Source organism: Odontesthes bonariensis, chromosome 12 (assembly GCF_027942865.1).
Source record: "Odontesthes bonariensis isolate fOdoBon6 chromosome 12, fOdoBon6.hap1, whole genome shotgun sequence".
NCBI lineage: Eukaryota > Metazoa > Chordata > Actinopteri > Atheriniformes > Atherinopsidae > Odontesthes > Odontesthes bonariensis.
The window spans coordinates 24,547,008-24,569,492 of NC_134517.1; the positions used below are offsets into that span (position 1 = coordinate 24,547,008).

The 22,485-nt window shown below is 39.7% G+C and overlaps 1 protein-coding gene across 2 annotated transcripts in view; it reads left to right on the forward strand.

Moving 5' to 3' along the window:
* The first annotated feature begins 922 nt into the window (after window positions 1–922).
* tmem198aa (transmembrane protein 198aa) overlaps window positions 923–22,485 on the forward strand; it is a 30,072-nt gene continuing 8,509 nt past the window's right edge. Inside the window, exons 1-3 of one of the 2 annotated variants that reach the window (XM_075479828.1) lie at window positions 923–1,330; window positions 17,408–17,662; window positions 21,868–22,106. In XM_075479828.1, the coding sequence (XP_075335943.1) occupies window positions 17,524–17,662; window positions 21,868–22,106 (378 nt within the window). In that variant the 5' untranslated portion in view covers window positions 923–1,330; window positions 17,408–17,523. The remainder of the gene's footprint in view (window positions 1,331–17,407; window positions 17,663–21,867; window positions 22,107–22,485) is intronic. The other variant, XM_075479829.1, reaches the window with a different exon arrangement.

A 22,485-nucleotide genomic window follows, 5' to 3' on the forward strand; every position in this document is an offset into this window, starting at 1 on the left:
GTAGCTTCATTGCTTTGAGCAAGCTCATTCGCTTTATAAAATGTTTTTTTTTCTCTTTTTTTTTCTTTTTAGATAAATGTCTTGCAAAGGTCAATAAACTGGCTGCAGACGTACAGACAGGTCTATGAGAGATGGTATCAGGGAATTAACATAGAACGCTTCTATTAATATTAATTCAGATGTTTGAATAGTCTTGAAATAGATTTGACTTGTTGCTTTGCTGGTCATCAGATGAATAAAAAAATGTATCACAATCTTTTGGCTTTCTCTGATACAGGTGGTTGATACTGACATGGAGCTCTCCGAGGTCCTGAACTAACTCAGAAGGGACCAACGGGCAACATTTTTGTTTGCGTTTTCCATAATGTGGTACTGGAGGTAATTCCATCTGTGTTGCATAACAGAACATGACAGAGTTCTTTTAAGAAGCTCTGTTTGTAAATGAGACAAAAATGCCGTGTGGATGCTCGTTTCAGAGGGAGTTATCACACATTACAGTTTTCTGTCGCAGTGAACCCAACAACAACAACAAAGAAACCATTCCTGTTAGATGCCAAATGATGAATGTTTTTGTCCACGAATGTGTTCCCTTTCCTCTTATTCTAATGAACCAGAAATGTGCCAGAATTCCCCGATATACTATTTTATTACAGACCCTTCGCGTTCAATTGCTTAATCCCAATTGTCTTTGCTGGTCGCTTTCTAATCGCTTTCCCCCTCACTTTCTCCCTCCCCCTCCCTTGCCCACCTCTTCTCTTTCCCTCTCGTATCCTCCCATCTCCCCGTCTCTTTAACCCCGACAATAACAACATTTGGCCACGAGTCACCAAACCCATTCGTTCACATGTAGTCACATGAATAGCTCCCATCACCCCCCTTCTCGTACTGCTGGAATGGTTTATTCCATAGAGAGGGAGAACGACAGGGAGCACAAAGGAAGCGCACATTCTGGTCGTTCAGGAGGGAGATAATTGGGTGCATGATGTAAACATGGAATAAAAAAAAATCGCAAGGCAGCATTTCCTTTTCCCATCGCACTTGTCCATTAAGCTCGTTTAATAATACATGAGAGAGTGGATACCAGCTACGCGTCTGTCTGTATAACATAAGGCAGGCACTGAGGGAGAAATTGAATCAAGAGTGGAAAAAGAGAAGGAGGAGTTGAGCTTTGTTTCAAGGCTCGCTGCCTTTGGAGCGGTTCGCTGAGACTTGATGCTTGGTTCTTGAACCTGACAGAACCGACGTGAAAATATTTTCTGGGCTTCTTTTCATCTACTTCTGGGCACAAGAATGACAAAGGAAGAACACGCCAAGATGTTGCATTTCTGAGGTGAGCGAGTTTTCTTTGTTCAATCCAAATTACAGTAATTTCATGTCAACCAAGCGCATTGATTTTTAGCTGAATTGCGGAGAGTGACGCGTGCCTCAAATAAAGAATAAAGTGCAGCGTTTTGTGTTTTTTTTTTCTCCTTCAAACAGCCCCGTGGCTGAACCATCCACATTTCTTTAAATGGTTCCAAAATCAGGTTAGGCATGCCAAGCGGCGCAAATGCCTTTGAGAATTAGACACATGGAGCTCAGCTTCAGCTCTGCTATTGTTTTCGCTCTATTGTTTTCAAACCGTTGAGCGAGGGAGCAGTTGGTGCTCTGACATGAGACATGGACACTTGGAGACCACTCACAGGTTGCATATCAGTGACAGTTAGATGAATCCTTCATGGTGTGTGGGAATAAATAATGTAAAAGCATTAACTCTGAACCTGACACCGCTGTGCATAATGTGGTTATACAGCCTGTAAACACAAGAACCCAATTCATTTTCGCGTGTCACTTCACGTGCGCTATCTATCTATCTATCTATCTATCTATCTATCTATCTATCTATCTATCTATCTATCTATCTATCTATCTATCTATCTATCTATCTATCTATCTATCTATCTATCTATCTAAGGGATAATGTCCTATTATTACAGGATTTCACTCTCCTGCAACTCCTCCATGTGTACAGTAATAGCATATGAAACATCCTCTTAATTAGTAGTTTGGAAGAGTAAAAGAGAAATAATTACAGGGAGCTCTACTGCTTTCTCTTGTACTCTCTTTGTTAAACATGCAAACGTTGTGTGTACATTGTAGGCTACTTTTCTGGAAATGTCTCATGCACTCATGCAGTTTAAGACATTATTATCCATAAATGCATCAAAACCAAGCAATTGAAGAGAGAGCAGCTACCTGTTTCATTGTCCATATGCTTTTGCACTGATTATGTTTGTGTAAGTAAATCTTTGTGTGCCAGGGAATGTTAGCACAGCTGTCCATGGGGTGCAGAGATACATAAACCAACACATACTATAATTGGATACTTCAGGGGAGAGTAAGACGTGTAGGAGTGTGGGAGACAACAAACAAAAAATAGAGCATGATTGTGCTACTGTTTGTATAAGTTCCAATGGCGCCTTTAAGATTATATTCTATAAAGAGCTTCCTTTTTTTGCCTTCCGTAAGCATGAAAAACGACTATAATCTGTCATTGTGGGAAGGTAAAATCACCTCAGTAAGCTGGAGATCTCTGGAGATGTAATGATGGATATCAGGTTTACAGAATATTTGAACAGAGGATGCTGATGAAAGGTTGCCATGGGAAGAAGCATGAATAAAGTACAGTTAAGCATTGACTGCGCAAGTGTTCACTTGCCACATTCTTTTGATTGGAATGATGCATTAGAGACTGCGCTAATGTCAGCCCAGAGGCATTCTTACCTTGTAAGCTATTAAATCCTTTAATAAGACTCTCCCTCAGTTTGTGATTCATGAAATTTGTGTTTAAGCAGATGAACTTGTGGGGAAATAAGTAGCTTTAGGATCCAGTACTGAAACATTTTGTTGGCTTATTGGCTCGTTTTTACAGTCTTATGATATTCGACTCATTCTGCTCCAAGGGTGGTAACAGAGCTGCTTCACCAGATCTCTGGTGTGAGTCTGCCGACAAACGCTTTTGAGAAAAACAAAAGTTATTCCCCATAATGTCCCAATAATCCGAGCAATTTTTCAGTCAGAATTCAGTGGTACTCACTTTGCTCCGGTTGACAAATCTTTTTGATGTGGATTTTCAATTTTAGAATAATGGCAGCTCTTGATATTGCATCTCAATGGCAGTGTTGTGAATGAGGCGAAGAGGCAGGAGCATGCATTGTGATTCAAACCCACACCTTTGTCCACATATGGTACTTCGTTGATACTTACATAACCAGAGCTGAGAGCCAACCAGCCCTCAGACTTGGGACTTTGGCCAAATCAACAGACTCAGTTGACGAGGAGTCTGGTCAGAAGGGAAAAGCTCTATATAATTCTGGCATCTCTCCTTTATCAAAAGTAAAATATCTTGTAGATGTTTCTTTGTTCTGAGAACCCCCTTTGTAGTCTTAGCCTCTTCAATGTGTCATTCTGATGCTTTTCAGTGCTTGAAAGCAGCATGAGACAGAAGTTTTTAACCTCACAAATGAAGAAAATAATTCCCCCATAGCCAATATTTTAAAATAAAGTTAGATCTCAGCCAGAAATACTTTCATAAAATTCAGTGATTAAATGAAGACTGCAGAAGCTATTATTAATAAAGAAATTTCAATTCAAGAATTTCTCATGTTTCCATCTATTGTGTGCTTTGACAAAGAGTTACGTAAGTGTGGTGAGCATTAGCCAAAAGGACTCAGACTCAAAAGAGTGCACAGAAATTCTGTCAGTTAGTGTGAGCCAGCAACAGGCAGCCTGAATGTTTTCAAGACGGTTAAAGATGGTAGATGAGTGAGGACGGACGATTCTGGGTGAAAATGAAAATGACTAAAGTCAAAAGAGAGAAGTTGGAAGCAAAAAAGTAGAAGAGGCAGTGTTTATCATGAATGTAGGAGGTAGATGTCAATGGAGACTAAGTGTTTAGAGAAAGAAAGTGAACAGGAAAGAAAAGAGGTAACATCAATCATAATCTCATTAACACATGCTAGTGCTGTCTCTCCCTCTGCCCTTTTCACTTGAGCAAACATCACATATACTGTTGCAAAGTTGAGGTTGAATATGTATTTGTGTTCATTATGCAGCTCACCAGTACGCTGTCAGTGGGCCCTTCAAATGATAAGAGCACCCTAAGGCAAAAACTGTACGTAAGTCAATGCGCTATCAGCGTGATGTTGACAGTTTCAAGTTGGGAGCCTCTAGTAGTTCGGCTCACAGGGTGTAAAAGCCCTTCGGCGATGTGGTGGAATCTGTGTATGTTTGTGTTGGTTGCCCTGTTGTTGTAGGGAGAGTGTTTGCATGTCATCAAAGCAGACAAGTCGGCGCCTCTGACCATTTTCATGTAGGAGGATTATATTTGTGTGTTTCCTTGATCAGATTCATTCACGTTTTTGTTCTGATCCAGTCAGAACATCTTTGAGGTGATGAGATACCTCATGTATGATGCGTACATGTGTCTGGCTGTCAGTGCCACCACAGAAAAAACAACCACAACAAAGGGAAAAAAAGAGTTAGAGCTGAATGCAGTTATTCAGGATGGGTCTACAGAGACACAGAACTGTGAGCAGCACAGTCAATAGAAACAGTGGGAGATAGAAGGTGAGGCATTCCTCGGAGAAAGTGTGTGCATGTGCGTACGTGTTACTCAAGAGTGTGTTCCACAGCCTGTAGTTGTTCACACCATCACACACAAACATACTGTTTGTGTTTTTCTGGTGCAGAGGGAATAAATTCATTCGGTTAAGTTCTCCGCTTGCGTCGTGTGAACGGGAATGTCTTGATCAAAACGTCTGTGTATGTGAGATGGACAAATGTCTTTTTGTTGGTGTCAAACTGATTTGTAAATCTCTTCATCTCCTCAGCAACTTTCAGCTTTTTGGTTTGCAGCGCCACAACTTTATCGTTTCTGGTTCGGTTTCACCAGTCGTATTAACCAATTTGCAGCAGCAGGCAGCTGTTTTCGGCAAAGGAGCGAAGAGAAATCCATTGTACACCTCACATCCAGCACCAAACAGCAGATGAATAAAGTTAGCTGCTCAGGCTGAACAAAACCTGAAAGGAGACAGAATGTTGACTTTGGTGGTCAGGAGCTTGGCGATAAATGCTAATGAGGCTCAGAGTCTGATGGGTGTGTAAACAGGCAGTTTGTTGGCACATTCAACTCATCGCCTTCATAAGGTGATAATGTGTTTGTCCCACGCTTGCTTTGAATTGGAAAAACAAATCAACATTTGGCAAAAAGCAATCAAATAGCAAATACAACAACATTTCACATAAATAGCAAAACAGAAAAGATAAAATCTTAAAAAGATACAGTTTGAAGAGGTTTGCAGTGCGTCATCATAAAGCAATTTAATGAATCTGAGATGATTTCACTCTCTGAAGAACCATCATTCATTATAATGTGGCATAACCACATGGGCAAGGGATTATTGTGGGAAACCTTAGTCAAGCACTCCATTATGAGGCTACTTTAGGAGGAAGGTGCAGACTGATCCACCTGCACTGCTGGCAGATCCTCAGTAGAGAATGTGTTGGGAATTATGAAACAAAAATGTGACAAAAGGGGTGGCTGTGGCTCAGTGGTTAGAGTCAGTCATCCAATAACTGGAAGGCTGGCGGATCGATTCCTACTCTTGCCACTCAAAAAGATTGGTGAAACTGACAGCTGGAGGGGTGTCAGTCCACCTCCTTGTCATGGCTGAGGTGCCCTTGAGCTCCATGGGTGCTGTGAATAGCTGCCCATTGCTCCAGTGTGTGGCATCTGTCTGAGTGTGGGACCCTGTGCATGAGCATGAGTGTGTCAACAGGTGCCAACATGGATGGGTTAAAAGCAGAGGACAAACTTCGTGTGTATGCATGACAATAAATCTGATCTTAATCTTCTGCTGTTGCCCTGTGCTATCATTTGCATTTATTGTATGTCCCAGCCTTTTCTGATTTTGGGTTGTATAAGGCATGTAGTTACTTTGCAGAAAAACACCGTGTCAGAAATGAGATTGATGATCTCAGACGCCTTAAAGAGAGTGTCGACGTAAATGTGTGTAAAACCGAAAGTTGTCCGCCTCTTGCATTCGAAGGGGCACTATCAGCTCATTTAGGCCATTTAGGGAAAGACAAATGAATCCATGAGCGATTGAAGACAAATTCAATGCTGTGGCTTAAAACAGGTCTCATGTTCAGCAGGAGGAAAAGAGAGATGGAGCCAAGTGGGTGAAAGTAGCAGAGAGGGATGCGCCGCTGCTGGAATAAGAGACTGTGAATGACAGAGAACGAGCTGTAATCTGATGAAAGCCTCTTTACTCATCTGTCACCTCACCTTCAGGCCACAAGCAATGACCAAGGCTTACAGAGGGATCAATGCTGAGGCCACCAACATATGTACGCACCGGAGCCTGATTCCTTTACTTCAGAGGACATTGCATCAACCTAGATACAACCATAACCTAACATTACTTTGACTTCAAACCATATCTTCATCTAAAAATGTAATGATTTACATTATACCAATATGGTTATTCATGCCCCTGCAACATAGGCAACACTAGTACTCCTTTAAGATCAGCAATGGTTACTACACACTTGCAAAAACAGAAGATACAGCTGGAGACCACAGGTTTTGCTCATCTGTTCTCAGTTGTAGCACTTACTGTATTTGAATTTGAATTAGACTTGATGTATGAGGAGTATACATCTAGAATGGACCCATTTTAGTGTTTTAGAGTTAAGCTTTTGTACAGTGAGTGTGAGAGAAGCTGTGTGAGGTGCTTACAGTAGCCCGTTCAGGAATCTTTACTGACTTATTGTCTAAAGGGAGAAAGTGAGAGTGTCGGCACTTAAGCATAATGATCTGGAAACCAAATGACACGCGCCGAGACTGTTTGTCACGATGTGTCCGCTGTACAGTTATTACCTCGGAGATGCACAAAAGGCACATTAAATGTATTGCAGGGAAGATGATCTGGGTGCTATTAAGGAAACAATGAATAAACAACAGTAAGCAGTGAAAGTTTTTCAATCGTGAACATGACTTCAGTCAACTTGCTGAGGAAACTTAAGGTAGATTTTTCCTTAAAGATTCAGATATGGAACTTCCTGGAATTCCTTCTACCAAAGTCAGTGCTTCATTTTTTGAAAGAACTGTAATTTGTGAAATGTTGTATTTGCTCCCTTCTTTTTCTTTTTCTTTTGTGTGTATGAAGCATTGGAATTTGTGTTTATTTCAGATTGAATATAATATGCAAGAAATAAGCAGAGAATTTTTCTTTAATTTGACTGAAAACACTACAAAGGCATTCAGGAGGGAATTTATTAACTAAGACTTTCCCAGGCTTGTAAAGCAAAACTACAGATGCTGAGATGAGTGGTTTGATACTTTATATAAAATATGTCAAGGTCTAATGAATATACAATGTGCATTACGTATTCAGCTTTATTGCTGAGCTGCAGTACTTGAATTATTCTGAACAAACAACATTCACACAGAGGGAAAGACTTCCAAGTAAGCAGTGAAGTCAATCACAGATGTGATATTGAAGGTCTTTCTGATAAAATGAGGCAGTCTGCTCCTTTCTGGTTACTATGCCAACTATGATGACTGGGATTTAGTTAACTGTCACTGAACAGTCTTTCTTCACATGGCTGTTTAGCAACAATGTAAAAAATATGCAGTTTGTAATGTGTTAAGAATACAACCGTCTGTTAGAGGATATAAACCGTGATTCTTCAAAATGCCTCCATCATTTACTTCTCATATTTTGAAAACAATGCCTACTTTAACAAAGCAAAGCATTTTAAAGCTTGGTGTAAGCATATCAAACAGCATGCTGGCAACTGCTGTAGGAAAATAAGGGCCAATTGGTACATCACTGTCACACTCATTATCTCAGTGGAGCACCCTCTCTTCTGGATTACGAAAGGTCACCAGTGCACATGGTGCTGCTGTTTTCTTATGGCATTTCACTCATGACGCTGCCACATCTCTGCTGGCCTCATTGTTGAAATGAAGACCATCATTCTAGACTGGTAAGAATTAATAATGCTTCTCAGTGGTGAGTGAAATATGAGGAACTCTGTGTACTCTACAGCATGTTTGAGCAGATGTTAGGCTGCAACATTATGACATATGTCTCTTATGTCAGATTTATATTGAGTTTCAATCACACGAGTCTCTCTCTGTTTTTCACTCACACATACACACACATACACACACACACTCACACCCACAGTAGTGGTCTACCCAGTGGCAGATGGACTGGATGAAAGCACAGTCATCCTGTTAGTAATCATGACATCAGCAACACTGTCACGTGCACACGGATGCTCTCGCTTTCTGATTTAAAAGGGTAAAAAGAAAACACAGAGCAGATGAGTAAACAGTTCTTAAATCATAACCGTGACATGGCCGTCACTTCTGAGTCAAGTCCCCTTAATCTTATTAACGTATGAGTCTTTTCTGCAAGCACAGAGGACAAAAAAAAAAAAGCTCAGATAAATAGATACCATGAAAAACGTAATGACGGTAATGACGTCTCTGCAGTTGCACTGTAAGTCTGACTAATGCAGGTGTAATCTATCGGCTAAATACATACAGATTAAACATAAACACGTTTAATCTGTTTCCTCCCAGTATGTCATTTATTCTAAAAGTTCATTGCTGATGTAGAAAGTAGTTGATTTCTTAAATGTCTAGAGATAGCATTTTCTGATGTAAAGATATAAGTTATGCATTGTATTTTTTTAGCATTTTAGTTCCCCAGTCATACAACTATGTAATGACCTGATATTTTCCACCAGCCTCTCTCTCCTGCGTTTCCTTGTCCCTGCAGTATCTTGTTAACCCCGTCAGGCTAACAGGCTTGACATTTCTGTATTAGCTTTAGTGGTATTAGCAAGGTTTACCTCGGAAACATTTCACCTAATACTAATCAGACTAACTCTAAATCCAGTGTTAGCACACTGAGCAGTAACTTTCTAAACTTCATTGCCACTGACTGGACTGTATTACATACAAATCATCTGATGTAAAACGTGTTATAACACTGGTTGGACCTACAGCTTTTAGGTACTTTAAAATACCTGAGGTTTCTACTGCAAACCCAGCACAACACCTGTGGATTCATTTTGTGAATTATTTAGAATTGTGAGGCCGTCACTTTTCAGAAACACGCCGCTCCTACAACTGTGGCCAACCGGGATCTGTTTCACCAGTGGAAGGCAGTGACAACTGTTCACAGCATGGTCTGTTTCTTATCCAGAGTCATGAGAGCAACGTGTCTCGAGTTGAGGTAGAAAACTCCAGCCAGTTAAAAGATAGGTAAAGCTGTAACGTTAGACCCACTGTCTGTAAGGGGACTTTCAACAGTTCAAGCCTCCCACAACTTTCTACTCTCATGAAAATTGGTGTGTTTATTGCGTCGTCCTGTTTTTGTTGTTGTTGCTCTCTTTCTTTCTGTCTCCATCTCCCCAACTCCACCAATCCCCACACAGAAGAGCAGCATGTCCTCGTTCTGGTGATGCTCTGCCACCAACACTCAGTGTGGGGTCTCTGAAATATTCATGCTGACACACATACACAAACACCAAAAAACTCACACAGACACAGATACTTTCAACCCCCTCATGTTTTTCTCACTGTCAGTTTGCCCACATCAGTGGAAGATTAGAAAATATAATTTCTCGCACAGCAGGTCTGTGGAGAAAAAAACACTCAGGTTAGCATCCACCGCTGTATACATAATGAGTACTTTTTCTGAATTTGTTCAAAATACAGCTTGACATTCACTGTGCTGCCCTGGTTTCCGAAGGGATCCTTTTTGTCCAGTGTGCAAGTACAAAATCAAGCACTTTTTGTCAGTCATTTTTGGCAAGATGCATCTTTCATGTTTACTAATTAATGTCAATTTTAAGTGTGCAGCCACGTATAAAAAATGTTTGAACTAAAATTCTAAATATCGAAAAAGTCATGCTTTACTTTACTGAATGGCCTGAAAGAGAAGCAGGAATATTGCAGAAGCAATTCTAAAACTCTTATTATCGTGCCAGCAGTGTTCAAATTTGATCTGTGACCTTACGCTGTGTACTCATTTGAAGGAGAGAGGAAAAGAAGCAGAACTCCAAGACTGAGTGCATCAGCACGCAGAAAGGTTATTATGCTGCCAGATGTTTTTGATATGTGACCTAACATTATTTTCTGGTTATTATCGGGCATACAAGCAAGGATGTGGCGCGGAAATCATCATGTGAACTGTGATTTGTGTTAGGGGTGCTGTGGTCTGATTCAGCACCACCCGTTTGTCAGCAGGGAGGAAAAGCGAAGGGTGCGAAGCGTCATTTAGATGCTGGTTTCACCGCAGAGCTCTCGAGTGGAGCAGAGGGAAAATGATTTTAAGATTACTCTGTGAAATCGGTGTTGTGACCTGCATGGCAAAATTATGTATGTTTACTGCTTTTTCTGCACAATTTTTTGTTCTCAGTGGATACATTAATGGTTGATTCTTTTATAAATGTCTATTGCGTGGGTGCTGTGCAGTTCAGTGTATGTTACAGGTTCATCATGGGGCAGGCTTTGCAAATGAGCTCAGGCTTTGGAGTGTTCCATCAGTTTTTATGAAAATATACAAAAACACATTTGATTCACTGTAGTAAACCTCCACAATGACAAGTGTAAATGCAAACAGATGCAGTTGTGTAAACATGTGTCAATATGGGCACATCATATCTGGGTACTGTAACAATGAGATATATAATCCAGTATCTATGGGGAAAAGAACAACTGTGGAGCAACTGGAGTAACTCCAGGTGTGTGTTTGCTGTTTACCTTCAAGAGAAATCAACAATAATATCGAGCAGTTTTGCCGATGATGTATCGTGTGATATCTGTCCCAGAGCGGTTCATTGAGTCAAAAATCTCATGATGATCATGATGATTTTGGCTGCTTCAAGATAGGTGAATAGGGTAAACTGCAACCGAGCCCTTAGCATACCATTTTTTTAGGGGAGGGTTGTGCTTTAACAGTGTAGATTACAGTGTAGGTTTGGTTATTTTGATCCATCAAATTCCTCATTTCCAGTCTGTTTTTTCCAGTTTTTTTGTGGCCATAGACACATCTTAGTTTTTCAGTTTTCAGTCTGAGATGCTTGTTTGTTTAGAATAGTCACATAAAAGTTTTTTAAAGCATTTGAGAACATAACACATATGTCTCCGTTTCACCACATAAGTTTAAACTATTAGCATGCTAACAGTAGCTAATTAGTGTACTTTAAACTTGGATCTGCTTTTGTCCGCAGGGCAACAGTCAGGGGACTATTATAGTCCTCTGGCAGTCATAAATGATTGCACTACTTTTCAGGCCATCTAGAGATGATAACTGACCGTGTCTAGAACACAGAAAATGACATCCTAATCCCCAGAGTGATGCAGCTCATAGAGCAAATAAAAAAGAAGCTGTTCATACATCTAGGATAGGGCAGTTTAAGGCCACACTGCACTCCTGCAGATGTAGATGTGGCATCTTGTGCCAAGGACACCCTTATTTGTGAGTGAATTCTAAAGACGCACAAGCTGAATAGGGTCAGAGGGCAGGACTATCTGCAGCCTGGAGTCTCAAAGGAACCATCATGGATTGGCTCTCACATTACCATGGAGACGAGCCCAACGACCTATATGCAGGGTCCCGGTACCACTGCTGGTTGTTATAGCAACAGACAAGACTTGACACTGTTGCATGATATGCTGTTTTTAACTCTTCCTTGTTTTGACCTTACTTGGGGGCTGTTCTTAAATCATGCCATCTCTTTGAGCGTGTAGCAGTGAGCATTAATGTATAAGATAAACCCCAGGATAGGCAGACTGGAGAAGAGGGACAAAGCATGTGGGTATGTTGCCTATGCTCAAACATGACAAGTGCAGTGACCTGAGGAAGAAAAAAATTGAAAAAGGTAATGGATCCAGAGAAAGAAACGTTGACATTTATTCAACTCTAACCCAAAGAACAGTGTTTTCTTTCTACAGCCATTAACAGAAAATTGACATGTTTAGAATTACTACAGTTCATAGGCTGGTGTGTGTATGGCATGGCACAACCATTTGAAGGAAATGTGATGAAGGTTTAAATTATTCAAAGCTTTCAAGATTTGCTTCATGATGCTCAGGATTTTATTAAGTAGCTATACGTTTGCAGATCCCACTGTCCCCACTAAACACGTGACTACAGGGAAAAATCTGTGTAAAGAATGGTTTCAGAAAGTGTTGGAATAGCTTAATAAACATTTGCATATAAAGCGTTGAAAGTGCCTTTCACCTTATGGGGATATGCCACAAAAGATGCAGAATAGAAGCTGTTTAAAATATACTGCATAGAATACGGCACTATTTTTATTGAAAGGTTTCTACTACTGAGTGAGTCTATTGACTTAGAATGTCTTACTTTGTGTCTCAGCTTGAAATTGATCCATTGGGATTTGGTGCTGAATGAGAGTGGATCTGTATGTGGGTGTTTGGCTAACAGCATGAGTCTATGATACATTAAACACACACTGCAATGCAATCGTGTGGCTTTTGTGAACAATTTGATTTAAGAAGTAATGTGCTCTTAGACATTTCTCTGATGTTTTTGTTTTTTTTTATCTCTGCTATGGAAAATTTTCAGACCAGACGCCTTTTGAAAAAATAATTACAGGTCATAGCTTTCTCACTAATCTTCACATAATATTCCAAAATGACAAAAGCAAAAAGACCATTTTTGATTTTTTTTTTTTAATAATTCCTTAAGAAAGAAGCACTTACAGGAGAATTAGTGACAATTACTAGAATGGTAACTAAGTTCTTGCGCATTCTACCTACAGGTATCAGTGCAGCTCAACACCAAAAGACCTTTATGTGGCCATAAATGAGATATTCCTTATGTGAAGGCTTGACATGACAGTCTGAGGCTGCCAGGAGTTTGCGAAAAGGAAGATTAAAAACCTACTCGAGAAGCAAAATCTGCTGATCTGATCCAAACAGAATTAAACAAATTGGCCAATATTCCCAACACCGTGCGTGAGGGAAACTAGACACTAAGCGATATATTAATGCCATCCCTGCAGTCAAACATGTGGATAGCAGCATCATTCTGGGATTTTATTCTTTGGAAAAATCTAGATAGAGATGCTAGTCAGTATAGAAGAAAAGGTGGATGCAAGAAAATGTATAGCAATCAGTCAAAAAAACACTTCCAAAGTGCTTAGGATCTCAGGCTTGTGTAAAGATTTGCACTTGATAAAGATGAAAACATTAACCATTGCGAGGAAAACACAAGAATGGCTTCAAGGAAACTCTTAGAAAGAGTGACCCAGCCAGAGTCTGGACCTAAACTCCAAAAAGACTTGAAAATGAATGTGCACTGACATTCTTCATCCAGCCTGACAGAGCTTTATTTCTGCCAACATGAATGGGATAATGTATCTTATATAAATGTTTGGTTTGAAATACACCCCTTTTTATTTGATAACCAGAAGTAAAGACAAAACAAAACAATAAAAGATAACTAAAAAAAATCTCTCTTCAAATCAAATCAAATCAAATCAAATTTATTTTTATAAAGCACATTTCATGTACAAACAATTCAAAGTGCTTTACATAAAATAAAAGCATTGCAGCAGGGAGTGGAAGAAGCATTAAAAATACATAAAAGAATATAAAGAGAAACAAATAAAATAATTTAAATGAATTTAAAAACAAGCAACAGTCTAGATAAGTTAAAAGATATTTCATGCATAGACACATGAGAACATAAATGTCTTTAACCTGGATTTAAAAATGTCTACATTTGGTGAAAGTTTAATCTCCAGTGGCAGTTTGTTGCACTTGTTTGCAGGATAACAGCTAAATGCTGCTTCTCCATGTTTAGTCTGGACTCTGGACTGGACCAGCTGACCTGAGTCCTTGGATCTAAGAGCTCTGCTGGGTTTATATTCTCTGAACATATCACAGATGTATTTTGGGCCTAAACCGTTCTGGGATTTGTAAACCATCAGCAGGCTTTTAAAATCTATTCTGTGACTGACTGGAAGCCAGTGTAAAGATTTTAAAGCTGCTGTGATGTGTTCAGATCTCTTAGTCCGGGTTAAAACTCTAGCAGCAGCGTTCTGGATGAGCTGCAGATGTTTAATGCTCTTTTTGGGAAGTCCAGTTAAAAGAGCGTTACAGTAATCGAGTCTACTGGAGATGAATGCATGGATGAGTTTCTCCTGGTCTTTTTGGGACAGGAAACCTTTAATTCTGTTGATATTTCTGAGATGGTAAAAAGCTGCCTTGGTGACAGCTTTGATGTGGCTGCTGAAAGTCAGATCTGAGTCTATCAACACTCCGAGGTTACGAACTTGGTCAGTGATTGTAAGGTCCCGAGTCTCAAGATATTTACCAACGCTGACCCTCTTCTCTTTGCTACCAAACAGAATGATCTCAGTTTTGTCTTCATTTAATTGTAGAAAATTGTCTCTCATCCAGGTGTTTACTTCCTCCAGACACTGACACAGTACGTCTGCTGGGCTGCAGTCGTCCAGTGACAGAGACACATAAAGTTGTGTATCGTCTGCATAACTGTGATAATTGATGTTAAAATTCTGCAATATCTGACCCAAAGGGAGCATATACAAGTTAAACAGAAGAGGTCCAAGAATTGACCCCTGGGGGACTCCACAAGTCATGGCCACTCGCTCAGATTCATAGCTGCCAATTGTAACAAAATAACTCCGGCCTTCTAAGTAGGACCTGAACCAGTTAAGGACCGCTCCAGAAAGTCCAACCCAGTTTTCCAGCCTGTGCAACAGGATTCTGTGATCTACAGTATCAAACGCAGCGCTGAGGTCCAACAGAACCAGGACTGAAACATTACCAGAATCAGTATTCAACCTAATGTCGTTTAACACATTGACCAGAGCTGTTTCAGTGCTGTGATGACGTCTGAAGCCTGATTGAAAGTTATCAAGACTTCCACTTTCATTCAGAAAGTCGTTGAGCTGGTTAAATACAACTTTCTCAATAATCTTGGATATAAAAGAGAGGTTAGAGACAGGTCTGTAGTTGTTCATCATAGAGGCGTCTAGAGTTCTCTTCTTTAGGAGTGGCTTAATGGCAGCTGTCTTTAGTGACTTGGGAAAAATGCCTGATGCCAGTGAGCTGTTAACTATTCGTAGAAGATCACTTTCTACTGAGGTAAAAACAGTTTTTAAAAGTCGGAAGGTATTATGTCCAGAGAACAAGTTGTTGATTTCAGATGCCAAACTGTTTCCTCTAGGATTTTTAAATCTACAATATTAAATTGTGACATAACGTCAGAGTTAGTTCTAGGTTTTAGACACAGATTAGTTTTCTTGTTTTGTGTTGCGTGAATGTTTTGACTAATAGTTTTGATTTTTTGGCTAAAAAAATTCGTTGCATTTCTCAGTGGAGAGGAGGTCTGGGTTTGACTGTTTAGGAGGATTTGTGAGTTTTTCAACCATAGCAAACAGAGTTCGAGAATTGTTGACATTCTTATTAATCATTTCAGATAAATGCAGCTGTCTGGCCTTGCACAGCTCATTGTTATAACTACGCAGGCTTTCTTTGTACAGCTCATAGTGGATCTGAAGCTTTGTTTTACTCCATTTACGTTCAGCTTTCCTGCATTCTCTTTTCAGGTTTTTGACCGTAGTGGTGTTTCTCCATGGGGTTTTCTGTTTGATCAAGGTGCTCTTGATTCTTATCGGTGCAACAGCTTCCATTACATTAAAAATTTTCAAGTTAAAATTATCCAGCATTCCTTCAACCGACTCTGTGCTGATTGTTGGTAACATAGCTATGGCCTCCCTAAACTGATTACTTGTTTTCTCATTGATGTACCTCTTCTTAACTGAGAAGCTGGTTGTTTGAACATTCTGAGTAATATGTAAATCAAATAAAATACAAAAATGGTCAGACAAGGCCAAATCAATAACCACAACAGAAGAAATATCAACACCTTTAGAAATAACCAGGTCCAGAATGTGACCTCGAAGGTGGGTAGGTTCTGTTACATGTTGCCACAAACCAAACATGTCCAGCACAGAAGAAAATTCTTTGGCATTACCATCCGTCATATTATCTATGTGAATGTTAAAATCCCCGGTCAAGATAAAATGGTTAAAATCAGTTGAAATAACAGACAATAATTCAGAAAAATCATCAATAAAACTTGCACAGTATCCTGGAGATCTGTAAATGATTAAGAACAGGATTTTAGGAACACCTTTCAAAATAAAACTAAGATATTCAAAAGAAGTGAATTCACCAAATGAGATCTCTTTACACTGGAATGTATCTTTAAATAAGACAGCAAACTTTTACCCCATTTTCTGGATTGCCATGGCCCCGTGACAGCAACACATCAGCAGGCAACATTTGACTACGGTCACATGTCATCCATTTCAAAAATCGAATGACCTCTATTGAGGTCTGATTACACTGCCCATTAAAATATAATGATAGAAGGGTACCGTTGATATTAAAAAGTGGGACCTAGAGGTTAAGAATTGTGAGATAAAGATAAATCTCATTTAAGATGAGTCTGAAACATAACAAAATATAGAAAACTTGAAAGAGACTAAAAGCTTTCCAATGTCACTGTGTGTCAGGGTGGAGTGTGACAAATTGATTGAGTGAATTTGCCCTTAGCTATCTTCAAATCTGTGAATCATGTCTGACCTTTGCCACTTCATTAGCTGACAGCAGATAAACTACAAAAAAGTTAAAGCCCGACACAGACAAAGCCTTAAAGTTGTAGTCATGGCATCAATTATCAGCCTCTGCAAAGTTTGTGTTTTATATATTTGCATTTTTTTTACTGACAGTTTACTGAGTTTTGCTGATGTATTGTTCATAATGACAGAAAACATAATACACATCATTTGCAAGTATTTTTTTGTTTTTATTTGATGTGAAAACCGTTGCCTTGTAGCACAAGTAAAAGGCTCAAAGCATGCCTTGTACTTGTGCTACAAATTTCCCACGATATGCAGATTTATGCAAATGCATTCTGTTGATCTTTCCATGGCAACTATTATGTGAGTGCTGAAAATCTTCTGCAACTGGTCTAATGCTTCCAAACTGTTGGCAACTATTTGTTGCCGCCTCCTTACTGTCCAACAAAGTGAATGATAGTGTTTGGGTTGCATTCCATCTGCAGCAAAGAGTGACTGTGCTCAGATGTTTCTTTTTTTTTTTTAAATCGTGGAGCATGTTGGCTGCACTGTCAGCACTCACAGCTGAGTACTTAAAAAGAGTAATCAATAATAACTTTCTGCTTTCTTTCTTTCATTCTTCCTTCCTTTCTTTCCCTCATTCATCCTTACTCCTCCCCCTCTCCATAACCCTTTTCTCCGTTCACCCTGTTTGTAGGCAGACGTGTCTCCATGGGTGAGGCTCACTGATCCAAGAATCCCTAAACACCCCTCCACCCCTGAACCCCACCCTCTTTTCTCCTGCTGAACCCTGCCCCCTCCACTTCAGTCGCCATGACTTCCACCAGCCAGCTGCTGGGTTTGGCTGAGGTGGAGCTGAGGTGTGACCAGGAGATCGAGAGGAGATATGAGATTGTGCCATCGGTGGTTTGCTCCATGTGCTGCCTCTTTGGAATCATCTACTGCTTCTTTGGTAAGTGATGATCTTATCAAAAGAGAATGTCGACTTTACGTTATTATGAGAGTAATAAAGACATTAATACTACTGTACAGTAAATGAAAAGCTATCATCTGCAGCCTTTCTGCAGGAAATAGGCAAACATTAAACTGTATGACTGGATCCACTCAAACATTAATTCACAAAGTCCTGATAGAAGCTTGTTTTTGTTCCCAAGGAGGAATTGTATTCTATTGGATCATAAGCAGTAATTAAAGAGGTCACCGTAATTAGTTTGGATGTTAGGTCAAGGTAGACACTATAATGAGACACTTTAGTGACTGGACTGTCGATAGTGGTACAATATATAACATGTATTGCTTTCTAGGAGAGTGGGATTTCCAAACAAAAAGACAAAAACACATATATCTGAGAGGCATGCACCCATATATAACCAAGCAAATAACCCATATCTATTTTTTATACAGGTTCATTGTTTTTGTTTTGGAGATCCCTCAGAATAGGTCTACATGATTTATTGTTCTCCTCTAACTGTAACGCAGAACCTTATGTTTGCCTCTGTTTAAAATACTCTGTTTGGGCTCCAGTGTCTACTGTGATTGGTCAGCTCATTTGTCAAAAATGGAGGAATAAGAGAAATATGCAGACATTTTTGTTTTGACACTACACCAAGCAAGTTGCTGCCTGATGTGAGTTAACCTCATCTCAACCCTTTCATTGTTCATATGCCTTGATGTCAGTCATTGCCCAGTGTGAGAATTCCAATTTGTGAAATAACTGCCAGAACAATTGAGTGTTATTTTATGTGAAGTTGATTTCCACACAAAAATACAGTTTCGGGAAGACAGCCAGTGTATGGTGCTTTTGAATGAATATTGATGGGTGATGTGTTGGAGCTCTGAGCAGGCTCGGTGCATGCAAATTGAGAGAGAATCACTGAAGCGTGCAGACAGCATGAACATTCAATAAGTCCAGGTAAAGCTTGGCCGTCAGCACCTGCATTATAAATAGGATGCCCAAAAACTTTATTTTTTCAAAGTTGATAGCATGCATCAATAACACAGTGGCTAGAGGCCTTGAAATAAGATTGGTGGCTATTCTAAAAAACAATATAGAGAACATTGCTTTCATAGATATTTACCACCAGAGGGGGAGGTAATGTCATGTTTGCTCTCACGTCAAAGAGACTGCTACCACTTACACTTTTCAGACAGGCAAACAGGACTTTAGAAACAGATTTAATTGAATTTACATTATCTCTCTTTGTCTGTCATTTGGTTGATCCAGAAACACAATGTTGTCGGAGAAATGACGGGTGCTGTTCCTGGAACAAGAATGATGAGGCAAAGAAAAATGGAGAAAAAACAGGGGGGAGACATGAACTGATTATGCCAGAATGAACAGATGGGATGGATTGATAGCTGCAGGAAAAGTAAGGAAACCTACGAGGAAAAAAAGGTGGAGAGGGAGGGATAAGCAGAGGACGGGAGTAGTGGATGCAGGGCTGAGAAAGGGGGAGGGGGAGATGAAAAGGATGAGTCAAAGAAAAATTGACCAGAAATCAAGAGCAGCAAAGGTGAGGCATACTATTTCTGAAATCACTGACTGATTGATGGCAACCATCAAATCTGAAGAAACAATGTAGGAGATTTGTAACAGCTGCTGGTCAGATAAATGCTCGGGATGGCACTATGGAAATCCTCCAGATAGGCCATGTCAGACTCATATTCCTCAGGCATTTTATCACAGAAGTGCAAACAGCTGTGAAGAAAACAGAGGTTTTCAGCAGAAATCCCGACTGAAAGACATCAAGAACGCTCAGAACTGGTTAGAAAGAGAAAAGAAAACTACAAGAAGCATGTCAATTAAACGAGTTATGGGCACGAGGGAGGCGCACGGACGGTTGCTTGAATGAAAGGAAGAGCATTATGTGTTTCAGCTGTGCAATGCCTGATTACACAGAGATAACAATCTGATGTCGGGTTCCCTCGAGACACAGTCCAGACAGAGATAGACAGAGACACTGAGAGAAAAATAAAGGAAGATGCAAACAGTAATAAACATAGAACCAAAGGCCAATGAGATCTGCACTGTTGATAAGCTCCTTTTTGTAATGCTTTGTGGCCTTACATTCATTTTTTATTACAATAAAATACATTAAACAGAGTTAAAGGACAATAGGGAATATATGCCGGGAAAAGGAAAACTAGAAGGAGAGCAGCTGTTCTTTTCATCAAGCCTCTTAACCAATGAATGTGGATGACCTTTCGTAATGCAAAGATTGTCATATTTTAAAGCTGTTTTGTAAAGGTCTAACAACAGTGAATTTGTTCCCATCACACCCATCGGACAAAAGAAACGTTTTCATCAATGCATGTCTACATCATATCTTTTTGTTATGATTATGCCTCCTCTCTGTTATATTTGGAATTTTCTGTTGCAGTTAGATAACACTTACTTAATTCCTAGAACGTCATCAGACACTATGAAGAAAACAATTACAAAGTAATTACAGAATGGAAAATAAATTGTTAAATCAGATAATAATGCAACATTGTGCCTCTTATTAATGAGGCTCTAGTTTTAAGAAGTTTTCAAGGTAGTCTTTTTGGAGTCGTGACTGTCGTTTAAACATCCATCCTGTCTTCCCTCTTACAAGTTATGGGTTTATCAGTAAATAGATTTTTGTCTTTATACTCTGCAGAAAAATGTGGAGACCTTCACAGTGAAATGAAGAGTTAGAGAGAAAAAAACAGGCATTTGCAGTCCTATTTTTAAAATATTTCTATGGAGCGGTAAGGCATCCTGTGCATTATTAGCAATAATGAAATCATTATTTTATTTTATTTTTTTTAGGTTGTTGTGCATTAGTATTGGCACTACATTATCATGGTAGTCAATGACAGTGTTTATGGGTTAAGCTTGACCTCTTTTTAAGCAGCATTAATCCTGATGTATCATTCTACATTTCCAAATTGAATTTGTTGGCTTCCAGTCAGTCACAGAATAGATTTTAAAAGCCTGCTGATGGTTTACAAATCCCAGAACGGTTTAGGCCCAAAATACATCTGTGATATGTTCAGAGAATATAAACCCAGCAGAGCTCTTAGATCGAAGGACTCAGGTCAGCTGGTCCAGTCCAGAGTCCAGACTAAACATGGAGAAGCAGCATTTAGCTGTTATGCTGCAAACAAGTGGAACAAACTGCCAGTGGAGATTAAACTTTCACCAAATGGAGACATTTTTAAATCCAGGTTAGAAACATTTCATTTCTCATGTGTCTGTGCATGAAGTCTGCATGATTTCTTTGAATTTATCTAGAATGTTGCTTGTTCCATGACAGGTGTGAATTTGTACATAATCCGCGATAGCGAAGACACGACAGATGCACGGTATCTCTTACTGTTGCTTGTTTTTAATTAATTTTAATTATTTTACTTGTTTCTCTTTATATTCTTTTATGTATTTTTAATCCTTCTTCCACTCCCCGCTGCAATGCTTTTATGTTATGTAAAGCACTTTGAATTGTTTTGTACATGAAATGTGCTATACAAATAAATTTGACTTTGACTTTGTTGTGCTTGTGCTCTTACGACTGCTGAATGTCTGCATGTGTATGTGAGACAGTGCTATCATTCTTTAGTCCACGCTGCCAATGACACAAGGTAATGTTTGGCGTAATCACTGTTTTGCTTTTTGCCTGTTTCATGTTGACATTAAGATTAAGAGATCCGATTAAGATCCGATTTATTGGTCATGCATACATACGAAATTTGTCCTCCGCTTTTAACCCATCCAGGAAGGCACCTGTTGACACACACATGCACAGGGTCACACACTCAGAGACAGATGTCAACCTGGAGCGGTGGGCAGCCATTCACAGCGCCCGGGGAGCATGGGGGTACGGTGCCTTGCTCAAGGGCACCTCGGCCGTGACAAGGAGGTGGACTAAAATCCCTCCAGCTGTCAGTTTCACCAATCTTTTTTTTTTTGAGTGGCGAGAGTTGGAATCGAACCTGCCAACCTTCCGGTTATTGGACGACCGATTCTAACCAATGAGCCACGGCCTCCCGTACATTATGTCGTGTTTGATTTCATTTCGATTTAATGTATGTTCCTGGCTGTTAACGCAGGCTCGTGTGGACAAACACAGACAGCAGTTTGAATAATGTTTGACTGTGATATCCTCACAGTGTTCTGTTTCCCTGTCTCTTCTCCAGGCTATCGATGCTTCAAGGCCGTGTTGTTTCTCACAGGCCTAATGTTTGGCTCTGTTGTCATCTTCATGCTGTGCTACAAAGAGAGGGTGATGGACACTCAGCTGAGTTTAGAGGCGTCCGTGGGCATCGGCCTCGGCATTGGGACCCTCTGTGGCCTTGTGACCATGTTGGTCCGCAGTGTGGGACTGTTTATGGTAGGCCTGCTACTGGGCTTGCTGGTCGGAGTGGCATCACTGGTGGTAATTTATTCTCCTTTTATAAGATGAATTATTATTAGATTATACTTGTAACTGATGTGTTAGTCTTTACTAATGGTCACTTTGATTTGTAAATGATTTGTAAATTTTTTACATGTAAAACTTTCTAAAACTGACTTTATTCTGACTATATTATGCTGTGTATTCTGTTGAAAATGTTCTGTTAACAATATTCAAACCTAAACAAATGTGAAACAGTGTCATTTCCACTTAATAGGAATGTGTGAAATAACACTATGTAGCTTCTTTCTTTCTGTCATATGATCTTTAGAAATTGATTTCATGCCACAGCAATCCACCGTAAAGCTCATGTACTGAGATGATAACTCAGTATGCATCTCTTATAGCTTACTGATCTGTG